Consider the following 24,993-nt stretch of genomic DNA (forward strand, 5'->3'; position numbering starts at 1 on the left):
TAGATATCTCTTTTCCAGATCTATAAATCTGTATTATTGGATTAGAATCTGTATTATTGGACTTGATTTCTTTGGAAATTATATAATTTTATACATAATGTAATATAATAAAATATAATTTAAACTATATGATAATTATATTATATTATGTAATAATTATTATATTATCATACAATTATATAAATATAATTGTATACAATATAATATAATTAATTATTACACAATTAATACAATAAAGTGAGTAATAAAATAAAGCTTTTGCAATGCTTTTTAAAATGGAGCTATCCTAAAAGAAACAAGTTCTTTTACAGTTTGGATTTAAACCCAGAGTGGATTAATCTCTTATTACTAATATTATTATTATTGCTATTTTATTATTTTTACATCCTGCATATTTCCTTCCCCCACCCAAAAAAAACCCAAAATATTGGTGATTTTTTTAAAAAATAGTAAAATATTTTTAAATAATTCTGCTAGACGAAAAGAGTTTTTGAAAAGATGAAAAGAGTTTTTGTAAATTTTGCAAATTTTTGCAAATCTTTTGAGATTTTTTGAATTTTTTTGAAATTTTTGCAAATTTTGCAAAATTTATAAAAATGTGCAAAATTTGCAAAATTTGCAAAAATGTGTAAAATTTGCAATTTTTGAATTTTTTGCAAAATTTTAAAAAATGTGCAAAAATTTGCAAAATTTACAAAATTTGGAAAACTTTGGGGAAATTTGCAAAATTTGCAAAAATTTGCAAAATGTACAACTCGAGGCCAAGGACATTGTTATTGTTGTGTTTTTTTGCAGGGTCCTTCGTCAAGCTTTGTAATTCAGTTCAGCATTCATTTTGGTGTACATTTCGTAAATGGCGTCCAGAATTGGCGTCGCTTTCGATAGAAACTGGTGGATTTTCTCTAAGGTTTCCTCCTCTTTGACTTCTTTTCCTTTTTCCAAGGCTTTCAGCAAATCCGATTTATAAGGCAAGGCATAAACCGATCCCTGGATTCGAGGAAAAATGGGAATTACAGTAATAAATTTAAATAGGATTAAATATGCAAAAAATTGCATTTAAACAGGCATAAATTTGCAAAATATGCATTTAAATAGACTTAAATTTGCAAAATATGCATTTAAATAGACTTAAATTTGCAAAAAATGCATTTAAATAGGCTTAAATTTGCAAAACCATTGCATTTAAATTTGCAAAAAATTGCATTTAAATAGGCTTAAATTTGCCAAAAATTGGCTTTTCAGTATGCAAAAAATGGAATTTTAATAGGCTTAAATATTTAAAAGAAATTGGCATTTAATTAGACTTAAATTTGCAAAAAAATCTGGTATTTAGGTATGCAAAATTGGCTTAAATATGCAAAAAAGGTATTTAAATGTGCAGAAAAATAACATTTAAATTGGCTTACATTTGCAAAAAAAATTGGCTTTAAATATGCAAAAATGGCATTTAAATAGACTTAAATCTGTAAAAAATTGGTATTTAAATATGCAAAATTCGTATTTAAATAAGCTTAAATATGCAAAAATGGTATTTAAATATGCAAAGAAATTGGCATTAAAATAGGCTTCAATATGCCAAAAAATTGCATTTTACTAGGTTTAATTATGCAAAAAAAATAGTATTCAGATATGCAAAAAATGGCATTTAAATAGGCTTAAATATGCAAAAAGGGCATTTACATAGGATTAATTGTGCAAAAATTGGTATTTAAATAGGGTTTAATCTAAAAATTGGCATTTAATTAATCTTATGCTAAAATTTGGCATTTCAATAGGTTAAAATGCTAAAAATTGGCATTTAAATAGGTTTCAATATGCTGAAAATTGGCATTTAAATAGGTTTCAATGTGCTAAAAATTGGCATTTAAATAGGTTTCAATATGCTAAAAATTGATTTAAATATGCAAAAATGGCAATTAAATAGGCTTAAATGTGCAAACAAATTGGAATTTAAATGCATTAAATATGCATTTCAATATGCAAAAATTGGCATTTAAATAGGTTAAAATCAGCAAAAAAATTGACATTTCCATAGGCTTAAATATATAATATTAAAATAAAATAATAATATATAAATAAAATAAAATAATAATCTAAAATAATAAAAATAAAATATTAATATGTAACAATAAAATAAAATAATAATATATAACAACAAAATAAAATATATAACAATAAAAATAAAATAATAATATATATAATAAAATAAAAATATATAACAATAAAATAAAATAAGATAATATATAATAAAATAAATAATAATATATAACAAAATAAAATAAGATAATAATAAAATAAGATAATAATGTATAATAATAAGATAATATATAATAAAATAAAATAATATATAAATAAAATAAAATATATAATAAAAATAAAATTAGTATATATAATAATAAAATAAAATAATAAAATATAACAAAATGAAATAAAATATAATAATTAAATATTATTATATAATAATAAAATAAATAATATATAATAAAATAAAATAATAATATATAACAAAATAAAAATATATAATTAAATAAAATAATATATAATAAAATAAGATAATAAATAACAATAAAATAAAATAATAAAAATAAAATAATAATAAAATAATATATAATAATAATATATAATAAAAATAAATAAATAAAATAAAAATATATAATTAAAATAAAATAAAATAATAATATATAATAATAAAATAATATATAATAACAAAATGGTATTTAAATAGGCTTAAATATGCAAAAAATATTGTAATTTTAATAAGGTTAAATATGCAAAAAAATAGTATTTAAATATGCAAATACGGCATCTAAATAGGCTTAAATATATACAATAAACTGGTATTTAAATAGACTTAAATATGTCTTACCAAGAAGAGCTTCTGGAGCATCCATCCATGGTATTTGCGCAGTGCGATTTCGTACGCTTTGGTGGCATTGACGCGGATGAGGTTGGGATGGTCTTCGTCGCGTTCGCCGTCGCAAAGGCTCTGGAGCAAAACCTGGATGAACTTCAGGCCCCTGAAAATGGAGGGGAAAAAGAGCCTCTCTAGGAATCTGTAGGTCCTCCAGCGCAACTCTATGGTCAGCATCTGCCAATGGTTGGCCATAGAGTCACTGGAGAAGGGCTACAAAGGCCTAGAGAGGTGTTCTCTCTAGGACCTCCAATGCAACTCTATGGTCCAGGGGTAGGCAACCTTTTTGAGCCAGGGGCCGGGGGCCGGGTTGCTGGCCCTCAGACAAGTCAGGGGGCCGAAGCCGGGGGGTGGAGCTTCCACCCTCCGGGGGTGGGGCCGCATGCCGGGGGGAGCTCCCACCCTCCGGGGGTGGAGCCGCACACCGGGGGTGGAGCTTCCACCGAAGCCCCGCGGGGAGGAGGAGGCGTGTGCCCGCCTTCTCCTCCTCGGTCACTTTCTGGCCGAACACCCCCAACCTGCATTCCAAAACACACACAACAGCACATTTGTGCATTTCACATGGCTTTACTTAACATGGCCTCTTGCATTTTTCAGAGGCTAATTCCATAACCAAACCACTTGGGTTTAACACTTAGCATGGTTTAACATGGCTATGCATATTGAACATGTCAAGGTGGTTTCACCGTTCTTGCACCATCTCTTCCTCCTCCTCCTCTTCCTTCTTCTCCTCCCCCCTCCTCCTCTTCCTCCTCCCCCTCCTCCTTCTTCTCCTTCCCCCTCCTCCTCTTCCTTCTCTTCCTCCTCCTCCTTCTTCTCTTCCCCCCCTCTTCCTTCTTCTCCTCCCCCTCCTCCTCTTCCTCCTTCTCCTCCCCCCTCCCCCTTCCTTCTCCTCTTCCTCCTCCTCCTCCTTCTCTTCCCCCTTCCTCCTCTTCCTCCTCCTTCGTCTCCTCCCCCTCCTCCTCTTCCTTCTTCTCCTCCCCCCTCCTCCTCTTTCTTCTTCTCCTCCCCCCTCCTCCATGCGCCACAGGCCCGCGCGGGGCCACTCGGGGAGGGCGGTGCAGGGCTTCCCCCTTTGCCTCCTCTGCCCAAGGCCGCACGGCCCTCCTCCTCCTCCACCGCGTGGTGGAGGAGGAGGAGGGCCGTGCGGCCTGGGGCAGAGGTGGTGGTGGAGGAGGCAGCTGCAGAACCGGGCTGGGGCCGGTCCTGCCGCCTCCATGGGCCGCATCAGGCGCACGGGCCGGGGGTTGCCGACCCCTGCTATGGGCTATATCCAACAGCTGACCACAGAGTCGCTCTGCGGGAGCTACAAAGGCCTAGAGAGGTGTCCTCTCTAGGACTTCCAATGCATCTATGGTCTATATCCAACAGCTGACCATAGAGTCGCTCTGGAGGAGCTACAAAGGCCTAGAAAGGTGTCCTCTCTAGGACTTCCAATGCATCTATGGTCTATATCCAACAGCTGACCATAGAGTCGCTCTGGAGGAGCAACAAATGCATAGAGGAGCGCAAATAAACATAACGAATGGCGAAAACCCCCACCTTTTCAGCCACATCAACGCCAGCGTTGCGCCGACTTTCGGCCATGCCGATCCGTGGATTTCCTTCTCCACTTCCAGAATATTCTGCAGCGTTTTGAACTTCGCCGGATCTGATTCGTAAACCGCCCGGATTTTCTGAAACCAAAAAATTTAATATTTTTAAAATACATACATATATATATATATATATATATATATATTTTCCGGTCCCGAGTTCGAGAGACGGGCCCCGATAGATATACACATCTTTTAATAATAATAATAATAATAATAATAAATTCTGGTTTTATTTTTTATTTTATTTTATTTTAATTTTTTGAAGTATCGTATTGGCCTTTTTGCTGCAGCATAACGATTGATTACCTTAATGTTTCCAGACAAATCGGCTTTGACCGGCGCATAGACGATCGGCGTTCCCAGGCAATCTAAAAACAATAAAGGAGAACAATCAATTGGAACAAATTGAATGAATTTATATTTAAAAAATATAATAAATTTAAATAAATAAATAATTTAATTAAATATCATATATATTTTTAAAAAACGCCATAATAAGTCTTTTGTTTTTTGGGCAGAATGCTAAATAATGATAATTTCCAGAGCTGTTTACAAAAGATAATGGAGGACAATGTTTGCACGAAACAAACCCGTTTATTGTTCGGTTTTCGCATGGTGAAACCGGCTGCGAGTACAAGAGACATCTCTATATTTCTGCAAAGCTTAGGAGCCTGGAAAAGTTACTTTTTTATCTACAATGATTCCCTTATTGTTATTGTTTTTTTTTTGGAAGCGTTTTTTGAAGTCTTGCAATCATCCCTTTGGGAGAGTGTTATTCATTGTATTCTTGCATGGCAGAACGGGATTCGAATGGATGACCCTTTGGAGTCCCTTTGATCTTTAATGGGACAGATTTGCTTTCAAAAGTGGAAGACCTTCCTTCGGAGGGCTTTAAACATAGATTGAATGGAAATCATTTCAGGAGAGCATTATTCATGGTATTCTTGCATGGAAAAACGGGGTTCGAACGGATGACCCTTAGTAGTCCCTTCTCATTCTAGGATCCTATGTATTCCTGCATAGCAGAAGGGCCCTACGTATTCCTGCATGGCAGAAGGGCCCTACGTATTCCTGCATGGCAGAAGGGCCCTATGTATCCCTGCATAGCAGAAGGGTCCTACGTATCCCTGCATGCAGAAGGGTCCTATTTATCCCTGCATGGCAGAAGGATCCTACGTATCCCTGCATGGCAGAAGGGTCCTACGTATCCCTGCATGGCAGAAGGGTCCTATGTATCCCTGCATGGCAGAAGGGTCCTATGTATCCCTGCATGGCAGAAGGATCCTATGTATTCCTGCATGGCAGAAAGATCCTATGTATCCCTGCATGGCAGAAGGGACCTATGTATTCCTCCATGGCAGAAGGGGCCTATGTATTCTTGCATGGCAGAAGGGTCCTATGTATCCCTGCATGGCAGAAGGGTCCTATGTATTACTCCATGGCAGAAGAGTCCTATATATTCCTGCATGGCAGAAAGGTCCTATGTATCCCTGCATGGCAGAAGGGTCCTATGTATTCTTGCATGGCAGAAGGGTCCTATGTACTCCTGCATGGCAGATGGATCCTATGTATTCCTCCATAGCAGAAGGGTCCTATGTATCCCTGCATGGCAGAAGCATTCTTTGTATTCGTGTATGGCAGAAGGATCATATGTATACCTCCATGGGAGAAGGATCCAATGTATCCCTGCATGGCAGAAGGATCCTATGTATTCCTACATGGCTGAAGCGTCCTATGTATTTGTGCATGGCAGAAGGATCTTACGTATTCCGGCATAGCAGAAGGGTCCTACGTATCCCTGCATGGCAGAAGGGTCCTACGTATCCCTGCATGGCAGAAGGGTCCTATGTATTCCTGCATGGCAGACGAGTCCTATGCATCCCTGCATGGCAGAAGGATCCTATGTATTCCTGGATGGCAGAAGGAACCAATGTATTCCTGCATGGCTCTAGCATCCTATGCATCCCTGCATGGCAGAAGGATCCTATGTATTCCTGCATAGCAGAAGGATCCTATGTATCCCTGCATGGCAGAAGGGTCCTATGTATTCCTCCATGGCAGAAGCGTCCTATGTATTCCTGCATGAAAGAAATCTCCTTTGTATTCCTGCATGGCAGAAGGGTCTTATGTATTCCTGCATGGCAGAATGGGAAACCTATGTATCCCTACATGGCAGAAGCATTCTATGTATTCCTGCATGGTAGAAGGGTCCTATGTATTCCTTCATGGCAGAAGGATCCTATGTATCCCTGCAAGGCAGAAGGGTCCTATGTATTCTTGCATGGCAGAAGGATCCTATGTATTCCTGCATGACAGAGGGATCCTATGTACTCCTTCATGGCAGAAGGGTCCTATGTATCCCTCCATGGCAGAAGGGTCATATGTATCCCTGCATGGCAGAAGAATCCTATGTATTCCTGCATGGCAGAAGGGTCCAATGTATTCTTGCATGGCAGGGTCCTATGTACTCCTGCATGGCAGATGGTTCCTATGTATTCCTCCATAGCAGAAGGGTCCTATGTATGCCTGCATGACTCTAGGATCTTATGCATCCTAGCATGGCAAAAGGGTCCTATGTATTCCTGCATGGCGGAAGCGTCCTATGTATTCCTGCATGGCAGAAGGGTCCTATGTATCCCTGCATGGCAGAATGGTCCAATGTATTTCTGCATGGCAGAAGGGTCCTATGTACTCCTGCAGGCCAGAAGGGCCCTACGTATTCCTGCATGGCAGAAGGGCCCTACGTATTCCTGCATGGCAGAAGGGCCCTACCTTTCCTGCATTGCAGAAGGGCCCTACGTATCCCTGCATGGCAGAAGGACCCTACGTATCCCTGCATGGCAGAAGGCTCCTAGGTATCCCTGCATGGCAGAAGGCTCCTATGTATCTCTGCATGGCAGAAGGATCCTATGTATCCCTGCATGGCAGAAGGATCGTATGTATCCCTGCATGGCAGAAAGGTCCTATGTATTCCTGCATGGCAGCAGGATCGTATGTATCCCTGCATGACAGAGGGATCCTATGTATTCCTTCATGGCAGAAGGGTCCTATGTATCTCTGCATGGCAGAAGGATCCTATGTATCCCTGCATGGCAGAAGGATCGTATGTATCCCTGCATGGCAGAAAGGTCCTATGTATTCCTGCATGGCAGCAGGATCGTATGTATCCCTGAATGACAGAGGGATCCTATGTATTCCTTCATGGCAGAAGGGTCCTATGCATTCCTGCATGGCAGAAGAGTCCTATGTATTCCTTCATGGCAGAAGGATCCTACGTATTCCTGCATGGCAGAAGGATTCTATGTATCCCTGCATGGCAGAAGGGTCCTATGTATTCCTCCATGGAAAAAGGGTCCTATGTACTCCTGCATGGCTCTAGGATCCTATGTATCCCTGCATGGCAGAAGGGCCCTACGTATTCCTGCATGGCAGAAGGGCCCTACGTATCCCTGCATGGCAGAAGGGCCCTACGTATCCCTGCATGGCAGAAGGGCCCTATGTATCCCTGCATAGCAGAAGGGTCCTACGTATCCCTGCATGCAGAAGGGTCCTATTTATCCCTGCATGGCAGAAGGATCCTACGTATCCCTGCATGGCAGAAGAGTCCTATATATTCCTGCATGGCAGAAAGGTCCTATGTATCCCTGCATGGCAGAAGGGTCCTATGTATTCTTGCATGGCAGAAGGATCCTATGTATTCCTGCATGGCAGAAGGATCCTATGTATTCCTCCATAGCAGAAGGGTCCTATGTATCCCTGCATGGCAGAAGCATTCTTTGTATTCCTGTATGGCAGAAGGATCCTATGTATACCTCCATGGGAAAAGGATCCAATGTATCCCTGCATGGCAGAAGGATCCTATGTATTCCTACATGGCAGAAGCGTCCTATGTATTTGTGCATGGCAGAAGGATCTTACGTATTCCGGCATAGCAGAAGGGTCCTACGTATCCCTGCATGGCAGAAGGGTCCTACGTATCCCTGCATGGCAGAAGGGTCCTATGTATTCCTGCATGGCAGACGAGTCCTATGCATCCCTGCATGGCAGAAGGATCCTATGTATTCCTGCATAGCAGAAGGATCCTATGTATCCCTGCATGGCAGAAGGGTTCTATGTATTCCTCCATGGCAGAAGCATCCTATGTATTCCTGCATGAAAGAAATCTCCTTTGTATTCCTGCATGGCAGAAGGGTCTTATGTATTCTTGCATGGCAGAAGGGTCCTATGTACTCCTGCATGGCAGATGGATCCTATGTATTCCTCCATAGCAGAAGGGTCCTATGTATCTCTGCATGGCAGAAGGGTCCTATGTATTCCTGCATGGCAGAATGGGAAACCTATGTATCCCTACATGGCAGAAGCATTCTATGTATTCCTGCATGGCAGCAGGATCATATGTATCCCTGCATGGCAGAAGGATCCTATGTATCCCTGCATGGCAGAAGGATCCTATGTATTCCTGCATGGCAGAAGGATCCTATGTATTCCTGCATGACAGAGGGATCCTATGTACTCCTTCATGGCAGAAGGGTCCTATGTATCCCTCCATGGCAGAAGGGTCATATGTATCCCTGCATGGCAGAAGGATCCTATGTATTCCTGCATGGCAGAAGGGTCCAATGTATTCTTGCATGGCAGGGTCCTATGTACTCCTGCATGGCATATGGTTCCTATGTATTCCTCCATAGCAGAAGGGTCCTAGGTATGCCTGCATGACTCTAGGATCCTATGTATCCTAGCATGGCAAAAGGGTCCTATGTATTCCTGCATGGCGGAAGCGTCCTATGTATTCCTGCATGGCAGAAGGGTCCTATGTATCCCTGCATGGCAGAATGGTCCAATGTATTCCTGCATGGCAGAAGGGTCCTATGTACTCCTGCAGGCCAGAAGGGCCCTACGTATTCCTGCATGGCAGAAGGGCCCTACGTATTCCTGCATGGCAGAAGGGCCCTACGTATTCCTGCATGGCAGAAGGGCCCTACCTTTCCTGCATGGCAGAAGGGCCCTACGTATCCCTGCATGGCACAAGGGCCCTACGTATCCCTGCATGGCAGAAGGACCCTACGTATCCCTGCATGGCAGAAGGCTCCTATGTATCTCTGCATGGCAGAAGGATCCTATGTATCCCTGCATGGCAGAAAGGTCCTATGTATTCCTGCATGGCAGCAGGATCGTATGTATCCCTGCATGACAGAGGGATCCTATGTATTCCTTCATGGCAGAAGGGTCCTAAGTATCTCTGCATGGCAGAAGGATCCTATGTATCCCTGCATGGCAGAAGGATCGTATGTATCCCTGCATGGCAGAAAGGTCCTATGTATTCCTGCATGGCAGCAGGATCGTATGTATCCCTGCATGACAGAGGGATCCTATGTATTCCTTCATGGCAGAAGGGTCCTATGCATTCCTGCATGGCAGAAGGGTCCTATGTATTCCTTCATGGCAGAAGGATCCTACGTATTCCTGCATGGCAGAAGGATTCTATGTATCCCTGCATGGCAGAAGGGTCCTATGTATTCCTCCATGGCAAAAGGGTCCTATGTACTCCTGCATGGCTCTAGGATCCTATGTATCCCTGCATGGCAGAAGGGTCCTATGTATTCTTGCATGGCAGAAGGGTCCTATATACTCCTCCATGGCAGATGGATCCTATGTACTCCTGCATGGCAGAAGGATTCTATGTATTCCTTCATGGCAGAATGATCCTATGTATACCTGCAAGGCAGAAGGGTCCTATGTATTCTTGCATAGCAGAATGGGAAACCTATGTATCCCTACATGGCAGAAGCATTCTACGTATTCCTGCATGGCAGAAGGGTCTTATTTATTCTTGCATGGCAGAAGGGTCCTATGTACTCCTGCATGGCAGATGGATCCTATGTATTCCTCCATAGCAGAAGGGTCCTATGTATCTCTGCATGGCAGAAGGATCCTATGTATCTCTGCATGGCAGAAGGGTCCTATGTATTCCTGCATGGCAGAATGGGAAACCTATGTATCCCTACATGGCAGAAGCATTCTACGTATTCCTGCATGGCAGCAGGATCATATGTATCCCTGCATGGCAGAAGGATCCTATGTATCCTTGCATGGCAGAAGGATCCTTTGTATTCCTGCATGGCAGAAGGATCCTATGTATTCCTGCATGGCAGAAGGGTCCTATGTATTCCTGCATGGCAGAAGGGTGCTATGTATCCCTGCATGGCAGAAGGGTCCTATGTATCCCTGCATGGGAGAAGGGCCCTATGTATCCCAGCATGGCAGAAGGGTGCTATGTATTACTGCATGGCAGTAGGATCCTATGTATCCCTGCATGGCAGAAGGGTCCTAGGTATCCCTGCATGGCAGAAGGATCGTATATATCCCTGCATGGCAGAAGTGTCCTATGTATTCCTGCATGGCAGAAGGATCCTCTGTATTCCTGCATGACAGAGGGATCCTATGTATTCCTTCATGGCAGAAGGGTCCTATGTATCCCTGCATGGCAGAAGGATCCTATGTATTCCTGCATGGCAGAAGGGTCCTATGTATTCCTGCAAGGCAGAAGGGTCCTATGTATTCCTTCATGGCAGAAGGATCCTACGTATTCCTGCATGGCAGAAGGATTCTATGTATCCCTGCATGGCAGAAGGGTCCTATGTATTACTCCATGGAAAAAGGGTCCTATGTACTCCTGCATGGCTCTAGGATCCTATGTATCCCTGCATGGCAGAAGGGTCCTATGTATTCTTGCATGGCAGAAGGGTCCTATGTACTCCTCCATGGCAGATGGATCCTATGTATTCCTCCATAGCAGAAGGGTCCTATGTTTCCCTACATGGCTCTAGGTTCCTACGTATTCCTGCATGGCAAAAGGATCCTAAGTATTCCTGCATGGCAGAAGGGCCCTACGTATCCCTGCATGGCAGAAGGGCTCTACATATCCCTGCATGGCAGAAGGGTCCTACGTATCCCTGCGTGGCAGAAGGATCGTATGTATCCCTGCATGGCAGAAGGATCGTATGTATCCCTGCATGGCAGAAGGATCCTATGTATTCCTGCATGGCAGAAGGGAGCTATGTATTCCTGCATGGCAGAAGGGTCCTATGTATTCCTCCATAGCAGAAGGGTCCTATGTATTCCTCCATTTAAAAAGAATCCTATGTATTCCTTCATGGCAGAAGGGTCCTATGTATTCCTCCATGGCAGAAGGGTCCTATGTATTCCTTCATGGCAGAATGATCCTATGTATACCTGCAAGGCAGAAGGGTCCTATGTATTCTTGCATAGCAGAAGGATCCTATGTATTCCTGCATGGCAGAAGGGTCCTATGTACTCCTGCATGGCAGATGGATCCTATGTATTCCTCCATAGCAGAAGGGTCCTATGTATCTCTGCATGGCAGAAGGATCCTATGTATCTCTGCATGGCAGAAGGGTCCTATGTATTCCTGCATGGCAGAATGGGAAACCTATGTATCCCTACATGGCAGAAGCATTCTACGTATTCCTGCATGGCAGCAGGATCATATGTATCCCTGCATGGCAGAAGGATCCCATGTATCCCTGCATGGCAGAAGGATCCTTTGTATTCCTGCATGGCAGAAGGATCCTATGTATTCCTGCATGACAGAAGGGTCCTATGTATTCCTGCATGGCAGAAGGGTGCTATGTATCCCTGCATGGCAGAAGGGTCCTATGTATCCCTGCATGGGAGAAGGGCCCTATGTATCCCAGCATGGCAGAAGGGTGCTATGTATTACTGCATGGCAGTAGGATCCTATGTATCCCTCCATGGCAGAAGGGTCCTATGTATTCCTGCATGGCAGAAGGATCCTCTGTATTCCTGCATGACAGAGGGATCCTATGTATTCCTTCATGGCAGAAGGGTCCTATGTATCCCTGCATGGCAGAAGGATCCTATGTATTCCTGCATGGCAGAAGGGTCCTATGTATTCCTGCAAGGCAGAAGGGTCCTATGTATTCCTTCATGGCAGAAGGATCCTACGTATTCCTGCATGGCAGAAGGATTCTATGTATCCCTGCATGGCAGAAGGGTCCTATGTATTCCTTCATGGAAAAAGGGTCCTATGTACTCCTGCATGGCTCTAGGACCCTATGTATCCCTGCATGGGAGAAGGGTCTTATTTATTCTTGCATGGCAGAAGGGTCCTATGTACTCCTGCATGGCAGATGGATCCTATGTATTCCTCCATAGCAGAAGGGTCCTATGTATCTCTGCATGGCAGAAGGATCCTATGTATCTCTGCATGGCAGAAGGGTCCTATGTATTCCTGCATGGCAGAATGGGAAACCTATGTATCCCTACATGGCAGAAGCATTCTACATATTCCTGCATGGCAGCAGGATGATATGTATCCCTGCATGGCAGAAGGATCCTATGTATCCCTGCATGGCAGAAGGATCCTTTGTATTCCTGCATGGCAGAAGGATCCTATGTATTCCTGCATGACAGAAGGGTCCTATGTATTCCTGCATGGCAGAAGGGTGCTATGTATCCCTGCATGGCAGAAGGGTCCTATGTATCCCTGCATGGGAGAAGGGCCCTATGTATCCCAGCATGGCAGAAGGGTGCTATGTATTACTGCATGGCAGTAGGATCCTATGTATCCCTGCATGGCAGAAGGGTCCTAGGTATCCCGGCATGGCAGAAGGATCGTATATATCCCTGCATGGCAGAAGTGTCCTATGTATTCCTGCATGGCAGAAGGATCCTCTGTATTCCTGCATGACAGAGGGATCCTACGTATTCCTTCATGGCAGAAGGGTCCTATGTATCCCTGCATGGCAGAAGGATCATATGTATTCCTGCATGGCAGAAGGGTCCTATGTATTCCTGCAAGGCAGAAGGGTCCTATGTATTCCTTCATGGCAGAAGGATCCTACGTATTCCTGCATGGCAGAAGGATTCTATGTATCCCTGCATGGCAGAAGGGTCCTATGTATTACTCCATGGAAAAAGGGTCCTATGTACTCCTGCATGGCTCTAGGATCCTATGTATCCCTGCATGGCAGAAGGGTCCTATGTATTCTTGCATGGCAGAAGGGTCCTATGTACTCCTCCATGGCAGATGGATCCTATGTATTCCTCCATAGCAGAAGGGTCCTATGTTTCCCTACATGGCTCTAGGTTCCTACGTATTCCTGCATGGCAAAAGGATCCTAAGTATTCCTGCATGTCAGAAGGGCCCTACGTATTCCTGCATGGCAGAAGGGCCCTACGTATCCCTGCATGGCAGAAGGGCTCTACATATCCCTGCATGGCAGAAGGGTCCTACGTATCCCTGCGTGGCTGAAGGATCGTATGTATCCCTGCATGGCAGAAGGATCGTATGTATCCCTGCATGGCAGAAGGATCCTATGTATTCCTGCATGGCAGAAGGGACCTATGTATTCCTGCATGGCAGAAGGGTCCTATGTATTCCTCCATAGCAGAAGGGTCCTATGTATTCCTCCATTTAAAAAGAATCCTATGTATTCCTTCATGGCAGAAGGGTCCTATGTATTCCTCCATGGCAGAAGGGTCCTATGTATTCCTTCATGGCAGAATGATCCTATGTATACCTGCAAGGCAGAAGGGTCCTATGTATTCTTGCATAGCAGAAGGATCCTATGTATTCCTGCATGGCAGAAGGGTCCGATGTATTCCTCCATGACAGAAGGGTCCTATGTACTCCTGCATGGCAGATGGATCCTATGAATTCCTCCAGAGCAGAAGGGTCCTATGTATCCCTTCATGGCTCTAGGATCCTATGTATCCCTGCATGGCAAAAGGGTCCTATGTATTCCTGCATGGCGGAAGGGTCCTACGTATCCCTGCATGGCAGAAGGGTCCTACGTATCTCTGCATGGCAGAAGCGTGCTATGTATTCCTGCATGGCAGAAGGATCTTATTTATTCCTTCATGGCAGAAGGATCCTATGTATTCCTGCATAGCAGAAGTATCCTATATATCCCTGCATGGCAGAAGGGTCCTATGTATTCCTCCATGGCAGAAGGGTCCTATGTACTCCTGCATGGCTCTAGGACCTTATGTATCCCTGCATGGGAGAAGGGTCTTATTTATTCTTGCATGGCAGAAGGGTCCTATGTACTCCTGCATGGCAGATGGATCCTATGTATTCCTCCACAGCAGAAGGGTCCTATGTATCTCTGCATGGCAGAAGGATCCTATGTATCTCTGCATGGCAGAAGGGTCCTATGTATTCCTGCATGGCAGAATGGGAAACCTATGTATCCCTACATGGCAGAAGCATTCTACGTATTCCTGCATGGCAGCACGATCATATGTATCCCTGCATGGCAGAAGGATCCTATGTATCCCTGCATGGCAGAAGGATCCTTTGTATTCCTGCATGGCAGAAGGGTCCTATGTATTCCTGCATGGCAGAAGGGTGCTATGTATCCCTGCATGGCAGAAGGGTCCTATGTATCCCTGCATGTGAGAAGGGCCCTATGTATCCCAGCATGGCAGAAGGGTGCTATGTATTTCTGCATGGCAGTAGGATCCTATGTATCCCTGCATGGGAGAAGGGTCCTAGGTATCCCTGCATGGCAGAAGGATCGTATATATCCCTGCATGGCAGAAGTGTCCTATGTATTCCTGCATGGCAGAAGGATCCTATGTATCCCTGCATGGCAGAAGGATCCTATGTATTCCTGCATGGCAGAAGGGTCCTAAGTATTCCTTCATGGCAGAAGGATCCTACGTATTCCTGCATGGCAGAAGGATTCTATGTATCCCTGCATGGCAGAAGGGTCCTATGTATTCCTCCATGGAAAAAGGGTCCTATGTACTCCTGCATGGCTCTAGGATCCTATGTATCCCTGCATGGCAGAAGGGTCCTATGTATTCTTGCATGGCAGAAGGGCCCTATGTACTCCTCCATGGCAGATGGATCCTATGTATTCCTCCATAGCAGAAGGTTCCTATGTTTCCCTACATGGCTCTAGGTTCCTACGTATTCCTGCATGGCAAAAGGATCCTAAGTATTCCTGCATGTCAGAAGGGCCCTACGTATTCCTGCATGGCAGAAGGGCCCTACGTATCCCTGCATGGCAGAAGGGATCTACGTATCCCTGCATGGCAGAAGGGTCCTACGTATCCCTGCATGGCAGAAGGATCGTATGTATCCCTGAATGGCAGAAGGATCCTATGTATTCCTGCATGGCAGAAGGGAGCTATGTATTCCTGCATGGCAGAAGGGTCCTATGTATTCCTCCATGGCAGAAGGGTCCTATGTATTCCTTCATAGCAGAATGATCCTATGTATACCTGCAAGGCAGAAGGGTCCTATGTATTCTTGCATAGCAGAAGGATCCTATGTATTCCTGCATGGCAGAAGGGTCCGATGTATTCCTCCATGACAGAAGGGTCCTATGTACTCCTTCATGGCAGATGGATCCTATGAATTCCTCCAGAGCAGAAGGGTCCTATGTATCCCTTCATGGCTCTAGGATCCTATGTATCCCTGCATGGCAAAAGGGTCCTATGTATTCCTGCATGGCGGAAGGGTCCTACGTATCCCTGCATGGCAGAAGGGTCCTACGTATCTCTGCATGGCAGAAGCGTGCTATGTATTCCTGCATGGCAGAAGGATCCTATTTATTCCTTCATGGCAGAAGGATCCTATGTATTCCTGCGTAGCAGAAGGATCCTATGTATCCCTGCATGGCAGAAGGGTCCTATGTACTCCTGCATGGCTCTAGGACCCTATGTATCCCTGCATGGGAGAAGGGTCTTATTTATTCTTGCATGGCAGAAGGGTCCTATGTACTCCTGCATGGCAGATGGATCCTATGTATTCCTCCATAGCAGAAGGGTCCTATGTATCTCTGCATGGCAGAAGGATCCTATGTATCTCTGCATGGCAGAAGGGTCCTATGTATTCCTGCATGGCAGAATGGGAAACCTATGTATCCCTACATGGCAGAAACATTCTACGTATTCCTGCATGGCAGAAGGATCCTATGTATCCCTGCATGGCAGAAGGATCCTTTGTATTCCTGCATGGCAGAAGGGTCCTATGTATTCCTGCATGGCAGAAGGGTGCTATGTATCCCTGCATGGCAGAAGGGTCCTATGTATCCCTGCATGGGAGAAGGGCCCTATGTATCCCAGCATGGCAGAAGGGTGCTATGTATTTCTGCATGGCAGTAGGATCCTAGGTATCCCTGCATGGCAGAAGGGTCCTAGGTATCCCTGCATGGCAGAAGGATCCTATGTATTCCTGCATGGCAGAAGGATCCTATGTATTCCTGCATGGCAGAAGGATCCTCTGTATTCCTGCATGACAGAGGGATCCTATGTATTCCTTCATGGCAGAAGGGTCCTATGTATCCCTGCATGGCAGAAGGATCCTATGTATTCCTGCATGACAGAAGGGTCCTATGTATTCCTGCAGGGCAGAAGGGTCCTATGTATTCCTTCATGGCAGAAGGATCCTACGTATTCCTGCATGGCAGAAGGATTCTATGTATCCCTGCATGGCAGAAGGGTCCTATGTATTCCTCCATGGAAAAAGGGTCCTATGTACTCCTGCATGGCTCTAGGATCCTATGTATCCCTGCATGGCAGAAGGGTCCTATGTATTCCTCCATGGCAGAAGGGTCCTATCTATTCCTTCATGGCAGAAGGATCCTATGTATCCCTGCAAGGCAGAAGGGTCCTATGTATTCTTGCATGGCAGAAGGATCCTATGTATTCCTGCATGGCAGAAGGGTCCGATGTATTCCTCCATGACAGAAGGGTCCTATGTATTCCTGCATGGCAGAAGGGTCCTATGTACTCCTGCATGGCAGATGGATCCTATGAATTCCTCCAGAGCAGAAGGGTCGTATGTATCCCTGCATGGCTCTAGGATCCTATGTATCCCTGCATGGCAAAAGGGTCCCATGTATTCCCCTGCATGGCGGAATGGTCCTACGTATCCCTGCATGGCAGAATGGTCCTACGTATCTCTGCATGGCAGAAGCGTCCTATGTATTCCTGCATGGTAGTAGGATCCTATTTATTCCTGCATGGCAGAAGTGTCCTATGTATTCCTTCATGGCAGAAGCATCCTATGTATTCCTGCATGGCAGAAGGGTCCTATGTATTCCTACATGGCAGAAGGGCCCTATATACTCCTGCATGGCTCTAGGATCCTATGTATCCCTGCATGGCAGAAGGGCCCTATATATTCCTGCATGGCAGAAGGGTCATATGTATTCCTCCATTTAAAAAGGATCCTATGTATTCCTTCATGGCGGAAGGGTCCTATGTATTCTTGCATGGCAGAAGGGTCTTATATACTCCTCCATGGAAGATGCATCCTATGTATTCCTCCATAGCAGAAGGGTCCCATGTATCCCTGCATGGCTCTAGGTTCCTATGTATTCCTGCATGGCAAAAGGATTCTAAGTATTCCTGCATGTCAGAAGGGCCCTACGTATTCCTGCATGGCAGAAGGGCCCTACGTATCCCTGAATGGCAGAAGGGCTCTACGTATCCCTGCATGGCAGAAGGATCGTATGTATCCCTGCATGGCAGAAGGATCCTATGTATCCCTGCATGGCAGAAGGATCCTATGTATTCCTGCATGGCAGAAGGGACCTATGTATTCCTGCATGGCAGAAGGGTCCTATGTATTCCTCCATGGCAGAAGGGTCCTATGTATTCCTCCATTTAAAAAGAATCCTATGTATTCCTTCATGGCAGAAGGGTCCTATGTATTCCTTCATGGCAGAAGGATCCTATGTATCCCTGCAAGGCAGAAGGGTCCTATGTATTCTTGCATGGCAGAAGGATCCTATGTATTCCTGCATGGCAGAAGGGTCCGATGTATTCCTCCATGACAGAAGGGTCCTATGTATTCCTGCATGGGAGAAGGCTCCTATGTACTCCTGCATGGCAGATGGATCCTATGAATTCCTCCAGAGCAGAAGGGTCCTATGTATCCCTGCATGGCTCTAGGATCCTATGTATCCCTGCATGGCAAAAGGGTCCTATGTATTCCTGCATGGCGGAAGGGTCCTACGTATCCCTGCATGGCAGAATGGTCCTACGTATCTCTGCATGGCAGAAGCGTCCTATGTATTCCTGCATGGCAGAAGGATCCTATTTATTCCTGCATGGCAGAAGTGTCCTATGTATTCCTTCATGGCAGAAGGATCCTATGTATTCCTGCATGGCAGAAGGATCCTATGTATCCCTGCATGGCAGAAGGGTCCTATGTATTCCTACATGGCAGAAGGGTCCTATATACTCCTGCATGGCTCTAGGATACTATGTATCCCTGCATGGCAGAAGGGCCCTATATATTCCTACATGGCAGAAGGGTCATATGTATTCCTCCATTTAAAAAGGATCCTATGTATTCCTTCATGGCAGAAGGGTCCTAAGTATTCCTTCATGGCAGAAGGATCCTATTTATTCCTGCACGGCAGAAAGGTCCTATGTATTCCTTCATCGCAGAAGGATCCCATGTATTCCTGCAAGGCAGAAGGGTCCTATGTACTCTTGTATGGCTCTAGGATGCTATGTATCCCTGCATGGCAGAAGGGTCCTATGTAATCTTGCATGGCAGAAGGGTGCTATGTATTCCTGCATGGCAGAAGGGTCCTATGTATTCCTCCATAGCAGAAGGGTCCTATGTATTCCTCCATTTAAAAAGAATCCTATGTATTCCTTCATGGCAGAAGGGTCCTATGTATTCCTCCATGGCAGAAGGGTCCTATGTATTCCTTCATGGCAGAATGATCCTATGTATACCTGCAAGGCAGAAGGGTCCTATGTATCCTTGCATAGCAGAAGGATCCTATGTATTCCTGCATGGCAGAAGGGTCCGATGTATTCCTCCATGACAGAAGGGTCCTATGTATTCCTGCATGGCAGAAGGGTCCTATGTACTCCTGCATGGCAGATGGATCCTATGAATTCCTCCAGAGCAGAAGGGTCCTATGTATCCCTGTATGGCTCTAGGATCCTATGTATCCCTGCATGGCAAAAGGGTCCTATGTATTCGTGGATGGCGGAAGGGTCCTACGTATCCCTGCATGGCAGAAGGGTCCTACATATCTCTGCATGGCAGAAGCGTGCTATGTATTCCTTCATGGCAGAAGGATCCTATTTATTCCTTCATGGCAGAAGGATCCTATGTGTTCATGCATAGCAGAAGGATCCTATGTATCTCTGCATGGCAGAAGGGTCCTATGTACTCCTGCATGGCTCTAGGATCCTATGTATCCCTGCATGGCAGAAGGGTCTTATGTATTCTTGCATGGCAGAAGGGTCCTATGTACTCCTGCATGGCAGATGGATCCTATGTATTCTTCCATGGCAGATGAATTCTATGTATTCCTCCATAGCAGAAGGGTCCTATGTATCCCTGCATGGCTCTAGGATCCTATGTATCCCTGCATGGCAAAAGGGTCCTATGTATTCCTGCATGGCGGAAGTGTCCTATGTATCCCTGCATGGCAGAAGGGTCTTATGTATTCTTGCATGGCAGAAGGGTCCTATGTACTCCTGCATGGCAGATGGATCCTATGTATTCTTCCATGGCAGATGAATTCTATGTATTCCTCCATAGCAGAAGGGTCCTATGTATCCCTGCATGGCTCTAGGATCCTATGTATCCCTGCATGGCAAAAGGGTCCTATGTATTCCTGCATGGCGGAAGTGTCCTATGTACTCCTGCATGGCAGATGGATCCTATGTATTCCTGCATGGCAGAATGGGAAACCTATGTATCCCTACATGGCAGAAGCATTCTATGTATTCCTGCATGGCAGCAGGATCATATGTATCCCTGCATGGCAGAAGGATCCTATGTATCCCTGCATGGCAGAAGGATCCTATGTATTCCTGCATGGCAGAAGGATCCTATGTATTCCTGCATGACAGAGGGATCCTATGTATTCCTTCATGGCAGAAGGGTCCTATGTATCCCTGCATGGCACAAAGGGTTATATGTATCCCTGCATGGCAGAAGGATCCTATGTATTCCTGTATGGCAGAAGGGTCCTATGTATTCTTGCATGTCAGGGTCCTATGTACCCCTGCATGGCAGATGGATCCTATGTATTCTTCCATGGCAGTTGGATTCTATGTATTCCTCCATAGCAGAAGGGTCCTATGTATGCCTGCATGGCTCTAGGATCCTATGTATCCCTGCATGGCAAAAGGGTCCTATGTATTCCTGCATGGCGGAAGTGTCCTATGTATTCCTGCATGGCAGAAAGATCCTATGTATTCATCCATAGCAGAAGGATCCTATGTATCCCTGCATGGCAGAAGGGTCATATGTATCCCTGCATGGCAGAAGGATCCTATGTATTCTTGCATGGCAGGGTCCTATGTACTCCTGCATGGCAGATGGATCCTATGTATTCTTCCATGGCAGATGAATTCTATGTATTCCTCCATAGCAGAAGGGTCCTATGTATCCCTGCATGGCTCTAGGATCCTATGTATCCCTGCATGGCAAAAGGGTCCTATGTATTCCTGCATGGCGGAAGTGTCCTATGTATTCCTGCATGGCAGAAAGATCCTATGTATTCATCCATAGCAGAAGGATCCTATGTATCCCTGCATGGCAGAAGGGTCATATGTATCCCTGCATGGCAGAAGGATCCTATGTATTCTTGCATGGCAGGGTCCTATGTACTCCTGCATGGCAGATGGATCCTATGTATTCTTCCATGGCAGATGAATTCTATGTATTCCTCCATAGCAGAAGGGTCCTATGTATCCCTGCATGGCTCTAGGATCCTATGTATCCCTGCATGGCAAAAGGGTCCTATGTATTCCTGCATGGCGGAAGTGTCCTATGTATTCCTGCATGGCAGAAGGATCCTATGTGTTCCTCCATGGCAGAAGGATCCTATGTATCCCTGCATGGCAGAATGGGAAACCTATGTATCCTTGCATGGCAGAACAGGGTTTGGATGGATGATCCTTTGGGATCCATTTTCCAAACTCTTATGATCCTCTTGATATGCAAAGGAGGCACTCCTTTAAATTTCATAAGGGTTTACCCTGAAGGTGAACCGTTCTTTGACGCAACGGCGAACGGCGATGACAGAACTAGCTGTTCCTGTTCTCCCCGTAGGAGCTGTTTTCGCCACAACACGAAATTTCACGCCAGATCAATTAATTAATCAAGTAATTGTGGCCAAAGATGACTGATATGGGGCTTTTGTCCATACATCTCCGTTAGTTTTGTGATCAATTAATTAATCAATTAAACAATTAATTGAACACCATTAATGAATTTATGAGCCTAATACCAATTCGTAAATTTAAGGTCACGGCTTGAACACTATTAACGAGTGAATGAATTAATTGATTAATTAATCAATCAATTTATCAACGCATTCATTAATTCCTTAAGGGTGCTCAAGTCATGACTCTAAAGCAAACCTAAGACAGGGTTTCCTGGGGCTGAGAGAGTGTGCACTAACTAATGTTTTAATTGATTAATTTATTGCATTAATCTGTCTTGCAAGAAAATGGGTTGAAATTAGAGGTTGAAATTAACAGATTAAATTTATTGAATATGGGTCGGAATTAATAAATCAAACTAACTGATTATGGGTTGGGATTAACAGATTAAACTAATTGATTATGGGTCGGGATTAACACATTAAACTTGTTTATCATTGGTCGGATTTAATACGTTAACAAAGTAATTGATCGCAAGTCAGAATTAACACGCTTGTTAACAAATTAATTGATCACAGGTTGGAATTAAAGTGTTAAACTAATTAATCGTGATTTGGAATTAACATGTTAACAAACTCATCGATCACGGGTTAAAATTAACATGTTAACAAATTAATCGATCACAGGTCGGAATTAACACGTTAACGAACTAATTGATTACGGGTCGGAGTTAACATCTTAACAAACTATTTCTTGTGTCCAATTGATTCTGTTGTACTTTGAAATTACAGTTACACCATAAATGTAATTTATTACAATTTAATTAATAATAATAATAATAATAATAATAATAATGTTTATTTATATACCGCTTTTCCAAAGTAGATCAAACAGTTGTCATTAATGGATTTGCAATTACAATTACGTTGCGATTGTAACATTCCTCCAAATTAATTTATTAAATCAATTAAGACAAAGCAGTTCCTTTTTATTTCTTAATAAATTAAAATGTCCATCTGCCTTCCTTGGTGTAACAAATCCGTTAATGAATTCGTTACACCAAGGAAAGCAGATAAGACACTTTAATTAATTAATTAATTAACTAAAAGGAATTACTTTGCTTTCCTTGATTTAATGAATCAATTCGGAGAAATATAACCTGGGAGATCTTGAAGCAAAGCTTGGATTTAATATTGAACACCGTTAATTGATTTAAGGAATGAATTGAATGAATAAATGAATTGATTTAATCATTTAATAAATTTAATAAATCAATTCGGAGCAATATAATCTGGGGGAGATTGAAGCTATGCTTGGATTGCAAAAAGAAGTCGAATCCTTGCATATGTTTACAGTAGATGCAATTAACAGTGTTAACTGACTTAATCAATTAATAAATTTAATGAATCGATTCGGAAGAATTATAATCATGGAGATCTTGAAACAAAACTGGGATTGCAAATAGAAGTCGGATCCTTGTATGTCTTTAGTTCCAATTAACACCATTAATTGATTTAATGAATGAATTGAATGAATGAATGAATTGATTTAATAAATCAATAGATTTAATAAATCAATTCGGAGGAGAGTTTGAAGCATTATTTAAATCTTTGCATGTATTTAGTTGCAATTAACAGCGTTTAATTAGCTTGGGGCAGGCTGAGAAGGTGGAGACGGAAAGTCTGAGGAGGATAATTTCTCAACCTTGTCCCGAGATCGAATCTCACAATCCTGAGGGCAACTAACACACCTAGAAGGTGTGTCCAGGTGGGCGGATTGAGTAACTCAGGTAAGAGTAACTTCTCATTAAGGTGTGGGCCACCTGCATTACAAAACCCCCAATCCTGGAGAAGTTCCTTATTTTCAGGACTATGATGTCCAGAATCCTCCAAAAACGCTACTATTGCTACTACTAGTACTACCCCAGTTTGCGACGGCTTGAGTTTCCTAGTTGTAAGTAAAGCCTGGCAAAGAGGCGGAGAAAGTGACAGAAACCAAGAGAAGGACCACTCCAGAGTAAAACCTACTATTGCTACTAGTAGTAGTAGAACCCCAATTTGCAATGGCTTGAGTTTCCTAACTGCAAGTAAAGACTAGCGAAGAGGGGTAGAAAGTGATGAAAACTAGGTGCACCGCACAAGCGAAGGACTACTCCAGAGTAAAACCTACTATTACTACCCCATTTTGCAAGGGCTTTAGTTTTGCAAGGTCTTTAGTTTCCTTGCAAGTAGGAAAGTGATGGAAACCAGGTGCACCACGCAAGCGAAGGACCAGAGTAAAACCTACTATTGTTACTATTAGTAGTAGTACCCCAATCTGCAATGGCTTTCGTTTCCTAGTTGCAAATAAAGCTTAGCAAAGAGGCAGAGAAAGTAACGGAAACCAGGTGTAAGCGAAGGACCACTCCAGAGTAAAACCTACTACTGCTAGTATAAATACTACTACCCCCAAATAGTAAAGCCTAGCAAAGGAAGTGATGAAAACCAGGTGCAACAGGCAAAAGACATTAAATTGCACACCTCCTTGTACTCAGAACAAGGAGGAGGACCACTCCGGAGTAAAACCTACTACTAGTAGTAGTACTACTACGACCCCAGTTTGCAACGGCTCGAGTTTCGTTGCCAATGAAGAGGAGAAAGTGACTGAAGCCAGGGGTTTTGGGGGGGGGGGGTCTTACCGAAGAAAGGAGGGAGGTGGGCCACGGCTTCCAAAAAGGGCTGAGTATCGATCTGTTTATCGGCCGGGAGGGACTTGAACTCATGCTCCAAGAGCAGCGCCATTGCTTCCAATGGGACCTTTCCTCCTGTCTTCAGACTTTCGGGCTCTTCTGCTTCTGCTTCTTCCTGGGTGGGAGGGGGGAAAGGAGGAGGAGCCCTGACCACGCCCACAAAGGGGAGGGGACACACACAGGACGACACGCCCCTTCCCCTCCCATTCCTCCGTTTGGACCATGTCACCCAGAGCATGTGCAGAGTGCAAGGAGGGCAATTTTCCCCCCATCCCTGGGGATTGTATGCAAAAAACTTTCGTCAGAGTTGTGTTTGCTCCAAATAAATGGACAATTATTTTATTATTATTATTATTATTATATTTTATTATTATATTGTTGTTGTTATTATTATTATTTTATTATTATTATTATTATTATTAATAATAATAATAATAATAATAATAGGATTTATTTATATGCCGCCCAATCACTGGAAATCCGGGCGGCTATTTATATTATTTATTTATATATTTATTTATTTTATTTATTTTATTATTTTTATTATTATTATTATATGTGTTTTATTATTAATATTATTATTTTATGTATTTATTATTTTATTTCATTTT

At 43.5% G+C, this 24,993-nt stretch overlaps 1 protein-coding gene across 1 annotated transcript; it reads right to left on the bottom strand.

Moving 5' to 3' along the window:
- Window positions 1-707: 707 nt before the first annotated feature.
- Window positions 708-24,496, bottom strand: LOC149290114 (glycolipid transfer protein-like). Its single transcript, XM_089489970.1, has 5 exons — window positions 24,332-24,496; window positions 4,816-4,877; window positions 4,454-4,587; window positions 2,867-3,017; window positions 708-987 (listed from the first exon to the last, which is right to left on the bottom strand). Exons 1-5 carry the CDS (start codon window positions 24,432-24,434, stop codon window positions 805-807), a joined length of 633 nt encoding a protein of 210 aa, XP_089346096.1. The 5' UTR covers window positions 24,435-24,496; the 3' UTR covers window positions 708-804.
- Between the last annotated feature and the right edge of the window lie 497 nt (window positions 24,497-24,993).

This window comes from Sceloporus occidentalis, unplaced genomic scaffold (genome assembly GCF_023333645.1).
Source record: "Sceloporus occidentalis isolate IW3139 unplaced genomic scaffold, rSceOcc1.0.p SCAF_41, whole genome shotgun sequence".
NCBI classification, from domain to species: Eukaryota; Metazoa; Chordata; class Lepidosauria; order Squamata; family Phrynosomatidae; genus Sceloporus; species Sceloporus occidentalis.

Coding starts and splice junctions, on each gene's coding strand:
- LOC149290114 (XM_089489970.1), bottom strand. CDS start 24,434: ATGGCGCTGCTCTTGGAGCATGAGTTCAAGTCCCTCCCGGCCGATAAA. Junction 3,018..4,453: donor GCGTTGATGTGGCTGAAAAG/GTGGGGGTTTTC, acceptor CTCCATTTTCAG/GGGCCTGAAGTTCATCCAGG. Junction 988..2,866: donor TGCTCCAGAAGCTCTTCTTG/GTAAGACATATT, acceptor CCTCGAATCCAG/GGATCGGTTTATGCCTTGCC.